Raw genomic sequence first — 10,069 nt, forward strand, 5'->3', positions numbered from 1 at the left:
GTTAAATACATTTTACTAGACTACTTCTTTCATTCTTTCAGAGATTATGCTCTGACCAATCATAGACTACTAATCCAAGAAGTCTGTGTTCTTTAGGGACATGGAGAGAGACACAGTGCAAGTCACTTAACACTAAAAAGCATTAATAAGAATAAGGGCTCTGCACTGAACCACAAAGGTAAATGCTTCCAGCTATAATCAGATACAGCTACAGTACCTACAGGTCCAGACCTTGTAAACCTAGTATCCTTAGTTATGGGTTTTACATAAATAAGAGATGGTGGCATGACAGTGAAATATCAGAGACTCATGTAAAAGTCAACGTGCTGTAATACGTATCTGATATATGCCACATGTTAGCTATACAAATACACCAGCTTTGCCAAATGTAATGTCCTACGCCATAAGCTGCAAAATCCTTAAAGTTTTACACAAACCGATTTAGTGCTTTGGAAACTATTATTTTGTAAATTTTGTACATTAGAGTTTACATCAGGAAGGCTAATGTCAATAAGGGAACAGAATTAAGGCTGTTCAGATGACCTGACTGAGTATAGCCATGCTTTCCAACTTCTTCATTATTGTTTCCTAAGTGGATCCTCCTTGTCTGAATTTCTGAATACTTACATTGAGGAAAAAACAAACAAACACTTTTTCTGAAGTGATGTTTTCAACCTTAACTTCTGTTTAGTTTACAAATATTCAGATCCACAGACAGCAAGACAAATAGATTTCTGTAGTTTCAGTGTCAAGAGCGAATGGGGCTGCCTTTAGGAAAGCAGAAAACACCCTTAGCAGAGTAAATATTAGAAGTGGTTAAAAATGTGGGGCATGAGAACCTATCAATGAAAATAAATAATACTGTGATGTGTGTGGATGAAAAAACTCTAGAACCCACTGTGAAAAATCGAGAAACGAGTTTTTTGGCCCCTCAAAGCTAGAAAATGCTGTGTAAGTGTTGTGTTAGTTTTTTTTTTTGTTCCTGTACTACCTCTCTCTCAACAACTTATAGTGCAGGTGTGTCTCCTCACATATACACAATCCTGCATTCCCTAGGGGCCAACCCTAAGAGGCAGGAGCACAACTGGATAACATTGCTTAAGTGTTGCCATGCAACTGTGGGGCTTCTCTCCCAAGACTAACCTTGCAGCGAGGTTCCACTCCCCAAAACCAAAGCTGCTTGGAGAGGCCCATTTATGGAAGAGCACCCTCCACAATGGGTTCTGCATGCACTGCTCCCAAACAACAAGGTATCTAGAGCATCCACCAGATGCCACAGCTGCGCCCACAAATCAGCATGGGGTAGGCAGACACTGAATGGCAGCTGCAGGGTAGATACATAGGTAAGCCAGTTATTTTAACAAAATACTTTCAGTCAGGATTACAGCCAGACACTTCCCCATTTGTCTGAGAATGTAAAATCTCAGGAGTCAGACCAGGATGTACTCTCCATGGGGAAAGGGTCCCCTTAGAAACAAAAGGGACTAAGCAGGAAAAAAGCATTAACACCACCTTCTGTATGCACCCCTCACTATCTGATGTGCCAGAGAGCCTCCCACAGGACCCCAAATCCTACTAGTCTCTAGGGCCTGCATCCATCAGTCCCTATAGTCCCCCTCAAATACACACATGGACTGCTTTCAGTTAGACCCCCATGTCTCCCTCTGCAGTCCCCAAACCAGCCTAGGCTGTGCCTCAGAATGCAACTTCTCCGCCAAGACCTCGCATTCTTTAGGCGTGGTGCTGCCCTCTCTGTCTTGGCCACCCACCCAGAGCTCCTCGTCAGTGTGGTGCCAACCCATTAACAGTCTACTTCCTCCACCTACACACCCAGAGCCACCTCCCCCACCCACAGTTTGATGCAATGCACGCCATCCCCTTTCCCAGCCATGCACCTGGAGGCACATCCTCCCAAAACCTCCCCCTTTAGCATGATGCAATCCCCCCACATCACTAAACTGGAGGCATGCACCGCCTCAACGTGATGCAATCCCCCCTTTCCCCAGTCACCCAGGGGCACGCTCCCCCCCAGCATGATGCAATCATCCTTGTTCCTCGGTCACTCACCTGAGAGCATGCTCTCACCAGACCTCCCGCCTCAGCGTGATGCAATCATCACTCCCCCCTTCCCCGTCACTCACTGGACCCCCTCCCTCAGCATAATGCAATCCCCCTGCCCTTCCCTAGTCACTCATCCAGGGACAGGCCCTCCTTCCGTCCTAGGAAAGTGCAAATCCCCCCCCCCAGCTCTTCCCCACTGCGTCACCATGGGGTACGTCCCCCACCACCACAGTGCAACCCCCCCCCGCCCTTCCCCACTCATTCACCCGTGGCACGCCCCCTCCCCCTCCCCCTCCCTTCCTCCCTCAATCACCACGGGGTACGCCCCCCCACACCATAGTGCAACTCCCCCGCCCTTCCCCACAACCACCCCGGCCCCGCCCCTCCCCGCCCTTCCCCACTCATTCACCCTGGGCCCGCCCTCCCGCCCAACGCGGTGCCTTCCCACACCGGGTCCCGCAGGCCCTGAGCCCAGGCTCTCCTGGGTGCAATCCCAGCGCACCCCCCCTCTTCCCCCCGGAGCCCTGCCCGCCCGCTCGCTCACCCACAGATCCCTCTCGGTGCGGTGCAGCCCCAGCTGCCCCAGCCCCACCGCCAGGTCGTGCACACAGAGCGCGCCGTCCCGGTTCACGTCGAGCTTCTGGAAGAGGGTGTGAAGACGCCGGTGCTCGGGCCCCCCGCAGAGGGAGCGGCCGCCCGCCTCAGATGCCGGAGTGGCGGGTCCTGCCCGAGGGGAGCCGCACGGGCACAACACGCCGCTCACCACAGGAGAGGCCAGAGAGCGCCGCGCACCCGGCATCCTCCAGCGGCTCGCGAAATGCCGGCAAATGGCGGAACTCCCCCTCCCCCACAGAAAGGAAATGACTTAACGTGCTTCCGGTTCGCGCCGCCAAGCAAAACGCCCACGTGACCCTTTTGTAGCCATTCGGAAAGGCATGTTCACAGGGAGCGCGAGGACAACACTACTGACGCAGCACGCATCTCTACGTATGAGCCAATCAAATCATGGGAGGTTACTTTTACGTCACACGCACGCCTTCGCCTTACCCAATCAGAATGCAGAGGCCCTCAGCTAGTACTAGGATTTGGAAAGCTATTCAAATTGATGGAGGATTCACATTGGTAAAGCCGCGGCGGAAGGTGGGGTAAGGCGACGACAGGTCCAATGGGCTGAGACGCTGACGGCCTCAGCCCGTACTAAATCTTGACAGACAGAGAATACATCCAATAGCCTGGGAGAACAGAGGGTACTTAGTGATGACTGGCAGGAATGGCACCCAATGCACTATGGCAGCTGCCTCTGGAGGCGGGATCACTCTTTGACAGGCACCATGCCGGCCCGCGGGCTGGAATGGCGCTGAGCGGAGGCGGTGCCTACTCCTGACAAGCAGCACCCTTGGCCAATACGATTAAGGCGCTGTCGGCGGGAGGTGAGACCTATGTTTGACAGGCAAGCAGGGGGCCCAATGGGCCGAGGCAGGAAAGGGGCTGATTCTGGAAGCCATTACGCCACTGCCGCAGGGTGGAAGCCGTTTAGCGGGGCCTGCTGGGTGGCCGCGGTACGCAATTTGCGTATCTTTTGCTACTGAAGGGGGTAGCACCCCAGGGCCCGTGAGGCCCCTTGGGGCCCCCCCATTTTTCCTGGCCCTATAGGTCACCAGATCCTGTTAGGTCTTCGGGGCCCCTGGGTCCCACCCCTCTCCTGCCTCCGTTAGGCCCCAAGTCCCTCTCAGGGCCCCTAGTAGCCCTCTCCACCCCTCTCTGGTCCCCCCCTCGGCCCTCTAAGGCCTCCTGCCCTTTTGGGCTCCCAACTCCCTGTCAGGCCCCCAGCCCCAGTTCCTCTCAGGCTTCCTGCCCTTCCAACCCCCCTCTAGGGCCCTTTGCCCCCGCCCTCCGCCCCCAGCCCTTGTCAGGCCTCCAGAGCTCCCATCTTCCCCTCAGCCCCGTCACTCCATGGCCATGGCATCGCCCCTGGCTCCCCCAGCGAAGAAGCGTAAGATGAACTTCTCGGAGCGGGAGGTGGAGATCATTGTCGAGGAGCTGGAACGAGGCAAGCACCTGCTCATCAACCACTTCAACGCGGGGGTCCCACTGGCCACCAAGGCCGCCGCCTGGCACGACATCTTGCGCCGTGTCAACGCCGTGGCCACCTGCCGCCGCGAGCTGCCGGAGGTCAAGAAGAAGTGGTCAGACCTCAAGACTGAGGTGCGGCGCAAGGTGGCGCAGGTCCGGGCCGCTATGGAAGGAGGTGGTATAGGGCAGGATGGAGCCGGCGAGGGCCAGGACGGCGAGGACCCGACTGGTGCCACAGCCACCCCTGTCATACTCACCCCCATGCAGCAGCGCATCTGCAACCTGCTGGGAGAAGCCACCATCATCAGTCTGCCTACTGGGGACTGCACTGCCGGGGATGGTGCTGAGATACCCATCGCAGCCTCCACCACCACTGTCACCCTGACCCAGAGTGAGTGCTGCCCCTGATGAAGGTGCTGGATCAAAAGGTCATACAGGGATCCCTGCAATTCTCCCATGAACAATGAGAAGGGGCCCCGGTACCCATGTGGAGCAGCCTCCATTCCCCAAAAGGGCAGCAAAATGAAATCCTGGCACCTTTTACAATATAGTGAAAATGGCACCCCCATAAGCTCTGGTGCTATAGAGGGGCAGGATATGCAGGTACTGAATGCAAACCACTGTTTGACAGCAAGGTCAGTCTTAAGAATAAGGAAAGCAAGCAGCCTTTTGGGGACTTGGCATCCCAATGCACCTTTGCAACAAACAGGCTGCCCCAGCCTCCCTCTGGGGGATAACTGTAAGGCTGTATCATGGGATGGTTAGTAGCTACGCACAGTTGTCTGTGGTTAAAGCTGATTCAAGCTTATGAGTGGGGTAACAAATCATAAAAGGGAGCAAAGATGGATTAAGGGGGCTTAGTAGAGAAAGGAAGAACTTGAACACTGAGCTTTCTAGACCAGAATAAAAGCTCACGGTACATAGTTAAATGCTCAAATATCTTTCTTCTGCTTTCCTTCCCATTGAACAGCTGCTCATGGTGTTCAGTGTATAAACCCAGCGTACAGATGGAGCAAAATAGGAAACTACAGATACCTCTGGCTATATATATTCGTTAAGCTAGTTTATACAAAGCTTCCTTGAGATGTTTAGATGTTCAGAGAGATGCTAGTTGAAACAGTAGCACCTAGCTGTTTTGACACTGTAATGAATAAGTGAAACCTATTTTGTCCTGCAAAGGCTGAGATTAAGAGATTTGTCTTCTGTGGCTACTCCCAGCTCTTCCTCCATCCCCCACCCTCTTGTGAGTTACGAAAGATGGAAGCACATTTCTCTTCCTTCTGTCTTTAGAAATCTTTTTCTGGGTCTGTGGAGATGTTCTAGTGGATGCTTGAGCAGCCAAAGGCATTTTCACCAATGCCATTTCATTTCTTACTTGTCCTTTGTGTCCACTTATTAATGTTCCTTGGAAAGCTCCTCTTGAACTGGAGGTTGAGAAGTGGTGTATCTAGGTATATACTGTAGTATTCCCTACGCTTTTTGACCTTGTACTGTACAGGCCTGGGGACAGATCCAGATCAGGAAAGATCAGTCTTCTGTAGGACTAGCTTTCTTCTTTAGTGTTCTACATGCACAGTCTTTTCAGTTTTCTCCTTACGCAGGCACTAAAGCAGAGGTGGGCAAACTTTTTGGCCCGAGGGACACATTTGGGTATGGAAATTGTATGGCGGGCCATGAATGCTCACAAAATTGGGGCTGGGGTGTGGGAGGGGGTGAGGGCTCTGGCTGGGGGTGCAGGCTCTGGGGTGAGGCCAGAAATGAGGAGCTCACGGTGCGGGAGGGGCCTCCGGGCTGGGGCAGGGAGTTAAGGGGCGGGAGGGGAGTGAGGGCTCTGGCTGGGGGTGTGGGCTCTGGGGTGCAGCTGGGGATGAGGGGTTTGGGGTGAGGAGGGTGCTCCAGGCTGGGGCCGAGGGGTTCAGAGGGCGGGAGGGGGATCATGGGTAGGGCAGAGGGTTGGGGTGCAGAAGGAGGTCAGGGGTGCAGGCTCCGGGCAGTGTTTACCTCAAGCAGCTCCTGGAAGCTGTGGCATGCCCCCCCCCAGCTCCTATGCAGAGGCATGGACAGGTGGCTCTGCATGCTGCCCCGTCCTCAGAAGCCACCCCTGCAGCTCCCATTGGCCATGGTTCCCAGCCAATGGGAGCTGCGGGGGCAGCGCTTGGGGCGGGAGCAGTGCACGGAGCCCCCTGGCTGCCCCTACGTGTAGGAAGCAGAAGGGGGACATGCTGCTGCTTCCGGGAGCTGCACAGATCAGGGCAAGCCCCAGGCCTCACTCCCCAGCAGGAGCTCGAAGGCCAGATTAAAACATCTGAAGGGCTGGACGCAGCCCGCGAGCCATAGTTTGCCCACTCCTGCACTAAACCCCTGGCATGTTCATTTGTTAGTGGTGTCTTATAGACCAGTGGTTCTCAACCAGGGGTTGAAAGCCCCTTGCGGGGCTGCAAACAGGTTTCAGGGGGGCCACCAAGCAGGGCCAGCATTAGAGTCACTGGGGCCCAGGACAGAAAGCCAAAGCCCTGCTGCGTGGGGTTGAAGCCTGAGCCCTGCTACCCAAGGCTGAAGCCAAAGCCTGAGCAATGTAGCTTTTTGGGGGCTCCTGTGGCATGAGGCCCCAGGCAATTGCCCTGTTGCTACCGTGTTATTGTGACTGCAGTCACTCCCATCTGGCCATGGAGTTTTTATAGCATGTTGGGGGGGGCCTCACAAAGAAAAAGGTTGAGAACCCCTGCTATAGACATTCACCCAAAGAGCTGCAGCCTCTGACTTCTCTTTTTATTTGTGCCTAGTCCCTGCAGAGACAACTTACCATAGTCTGGAGGATGGAGTGGTGGAATACTGCACAACAGAGGCTCCCACAACTGTTACTGCTGAAGCACCCTTGGAGATGATGGCACATCAAGCTGAGGCATCCGTGAAACCCCAGGAGCTGAAAAGCCGAATTGCCCTGAATTCAGCCAAGCTCCTGCAGGAGCAGCGAGTGACCAACCTACATGTGAAGGAGATCGCCCAGCACTTGGAACAGCAAAATGACCTGCTGCAGATGATCCGTCGCTCTCAGGAGGTTCAGGCATGTGCACAAGAGCGTCAGGCGCAGGCTATGGAAGGGACCCAGGCTGCTCTGAGTGCCCTCATCCAGATCTTACGCCCCATGATCAAGGACTTCCGTCGATTCCTGCAAAGTAATACACCCAATCCTTCGGTAACTGCTGACCCCAGCCATGTGGCCCAGAATGGGCAACAAGATGGCATCATCCAATGAAATAAGGACCGACTGGACTCTTCTCTCAAAAGAGCTACATTTGCTACTGTTGGACGCACTGTGTCAGAGGTAGGAGGAACGAGATCTGCTCTCGTCATTGTGGATTGGTTGAGTTCCCGTCCTCTGGGATCAAAAGCTGTTCCTGGACAGCATCCTTTTCTATGATGATCCTGCACTATCTGCTTCTGTGGACTCAACATCCAGGATGGCAGCCAGGATGTGTGATTAAACTTGGAAGTTAGTGTTGTTGGATTTGGTTTCTTTTTTTAAAAAGAAAAATATTTTTTCCATATAGATTTCTAAAAAGACAATTAATTATTTTTATTTCTATCTTAAAAAATGACACCTCTTCCCAAGACATACAGCCTTTAACTGGCTTCTAACACACGGAGGGTCTTGCAGTCATGGCTCATCTTTGAAGGTGCCCAGATACTACAGAGGAGCTAATGCAGTCCAGTCTCTTGCTGGACATTTGTAGAGTAATAATATGGTACCTGAGGTGGTGCAGCCACATCTCTGTGCTGGAGGTTTGTGGATGCTGCTCTTTAAGGGTGAAAGTCACCCCTGTATAGAGGACAGCACAAGGCCTGTCCACAACCTGAATCCCACAGAAGTCCCACTTTAGCTCTCAAAATAGTGGTGCATAGACCTCATGCTGGCCTTCGGCACAGTGGTAAATTTCATCCGAAGCTAGCAGAGGTGTTTTTACATGTGTATTAAATGTCTCGAAACAGTACTTAAGGGAATGAATAAATATGAATTTCATTCAGGTAGGTTTACATACAGATGAAATCAATGGACTAGGTACTGCAGTATAGTTTGAAACCTGTAGAGTCTGTTGGCACAACAAGGTGGGGAAAATATGGAGTTTTCAGCAGAGCCATAACTCTAAAAGTCTTTGCTTGTGTGAGTTTGTCAACTATTTGCTATTTCAACAGTGTGGAGAGGTTGGTTTTTGTTTACAGTTTGTCATTTGTTTTGTATTTTTAAGATGTTAGAAATGAATTCTGTTGTCTTTAGTCAATATGCCATTGACTTCAGCAGGCATTTCGACTGCCTAAGGACTGTGGGATTTGGCCCCAAATTTATCCTTCACACCTCCTATCCTTCCTCCTTTTGGAGCTGTTCTGGCTTTTGGGGCCAGGAACTAAGTAAGAGCACTTAGTTTCATGGGAAGTTGACTTGATAGTGTGAATGTGGTTATTATAAATATGCACCAACTTCATAAATTAAATTTTTTTATTTCAGATGAAAAGCTTCACCTCTACATGTGTAGAAGATGATTGATTTGTTTACAAAAAATAATTTCATTGTTAGTGTCTTCCCCTTGCCCCTCCACACTCCACTTGCAGAACCAGTGAGTCAAAATTACGGATTAATACTTGCCAAATATTACTGTCAAAATGGAACTTTTTTATGCTGAGTTAAATTTGCTGTTGAACTCTCTGTAGGGCTGAGAAGCAGCGAGCTGAAATTCCTGATGGAATGAATTTGCACAATGAAATTATAATCCCCCTGAATATATCTTTCTATAATGGAAATATTGATGGGGCTCTTAACCAGACCAGTACATGGGATATTGCTATATTTAATAACCTTTATTGTATTGAAAGTTCAACTGTCTCTTGGAAGGAGGAGGAAGGGCTAATGAACAGTGTTGTTTGAAAGCTTTGGCCCATGGAAGATCCTTGACCCATCCATTCAGTCTTCCACTCCTGAGTCAGGACAGCACCATCAATGGCTTTCACACCTTGTTCACCATCTAACCACATCAGTACAATTTTCTTGGCTTGTTTCTCTCAAACCCTGTGGAACCAAATCAATGACTCAGTTGCAGTTTATTTTTAAAACAGACACTGCATCCTATCTGTTTGGTTTTACCTCACTTGTGAATATGAATACCAATATGAATTTTTAATAAAAATCATTTTTTTGGTAAACCACTCTTGGTATATCAGTATTTTCCATGGAAAAAAAAATATGACACAAGGCAGAAAAGGACTCAAAAGTCAGGAAATACCAAAGTTAAGGCTGCACATTCCTTTCAGCAACCTTAACTCTGTCCCCTTGGACACATGCTTCATGATACAGTATTTAGCTCCATGATTACATTCTGTTTCTCAAATAATATCAGTACTTTCTGCAATCTCATCTTGCAGTGGTGATTACTACTCTGTTTATGACAGACAACCATGACTCATGAAAATCACATTGTATTCATCTGCCGTGAGCTGGATGCAGTATAACATCCTAGAATAATAAAGGACAAAGTGCTGGCATTTATAAGGCTTTAGACCGGATTTACATTAACTATTTCAATGACTGCAGCCCAAGAAGTGTTTCTGTAATACCTCTTACTGCAAATAGTTACTACAAGTAGTTGAATGCCTGGCACTTGGAAACACCAATTTGTATGTCAGGGAGAAATATTGTGCTAACACAAATTAATAACATTCAAATGTGTACATAAAGTCTCACTCATGAAAAAACTGTAGCGATATTTTAAATATAGTACAAGCTGCGTGCCTGGAGCTCAACCATTGGTCATTAATTGGTTCAGTGGAGCCCTGTGAGGAATAAAGAAAAAAATAATGCACTCAAGCTGAAAACTAGATAGTAAAGGGAAGCAGCCCAAGAAGGTATCCCAAACTGTGGTTTGGGGGAAAAGGGGGTGTTATA

The 10,069-nt window shown here is 50.2% G+C and overlaps 2 protein-coding genes across 6 annotated transcripts in view; one reads left to right on the forward strand and one right to left on the reverse strand.

Moving 5' to 3' along the window:
- The window catches only part of SLC25A25 (solute carrier family 25 member 25), a 35,478-nt gene extending 32,463 nt beyond the window's left edge, over nucleotides 1-3,015 (reverse strand). Inside the window, exon 1 of one of the 3 annotated variants that reach the window (XM_039506333.1) lies at nucleotides 2,825-3,015. In XM_039506333.1, the coding sequence (XP_039362267.1) occupies nucleotides 2,825-2,860 (36 nt within the window). In that variant the 5' untranslated portion in view covers nucleotides 2,861-3,015. Of the gene's footprint in view, nucleotides 1-2,605 lie in introns of all 3 variants that reach the window. The other 2 variants (XM_039506330.1, XM_039506331.1) reach the window with 2 other exon arrangements.
- A 504-nt stretch (nucleotides 3,016-3,519) lies between these two features.
- Nucleotides 3,520-9,771, forward strand: NAIF1 (nuclear apoptosis inducing factor 1). Of its 3 annotated transcripts, none has more exons than XR_005589870.1 (3): nucleotides 3,520-4,525; nucleotides 6,918-7,627; nucleotides 8,639-9,762. XR_005589870.1 is itself a non-coding variant. In XM_039506334.1 (2 exons), exons 1-2 carry the CDS (start codon nucleotides 4,015-4,017, stop codon nucleotides 7,388-7,390), a joined length of 984 nt encoding a protein of 327 aa, XP_039362268.1. In that variant the 5' UTR covers nucleotides 3,520-4,014; the 3' UTR covers nucleotides 7,391-9,771. The 3 variants fall into 3 exon arrangements, 1 of the variants encoding a protein (XP_039362268.1); XR_005589871.1 differs by having other exon boundaries at nucleotides 6,918-7,459; nucleotides 8,639-9,760; XM_039506334.1 differs by having other exon boundaries at nucleotides 6,918-9,771.
- Nucleotides 9,772-10,069: the final 298 nt, after the last annotated feature.

Source organism: Mauremys reevesii, linkage group 19 (genome assembly GCF_016161935.1).
Source record: "Mauremys reevesii isolate NIE-2019 linkage group 19, ASM1616193v1, whole genome shotgun sequence".
Classification (NCBI taxonomy): domain Eukaryota; kingdom Metazoa; phylum Chordata; order Testudines; family Geoemydidae; genus Mauremys; species Mauremys reevesii.

What these genes read in the sequence shown, in the direction of transcription:
- NAIF1 (XM_039506334.1), top strand. Translation starts at nt 4,015, where the DNA reads ATGGCCATGGCATCGCCCCTGGCTCCCCCAGCGAAGAAGCGTAAGATG. An exon ending in CACTGTCACCCTGACCCAGA is followed by an intron (nt 4,526 to 6,917) that starts GTGAGTGCTGCC and finishes ATTTGTGCCTAG; the next exon opens with TCCCTGCAGAGACAACTTAC.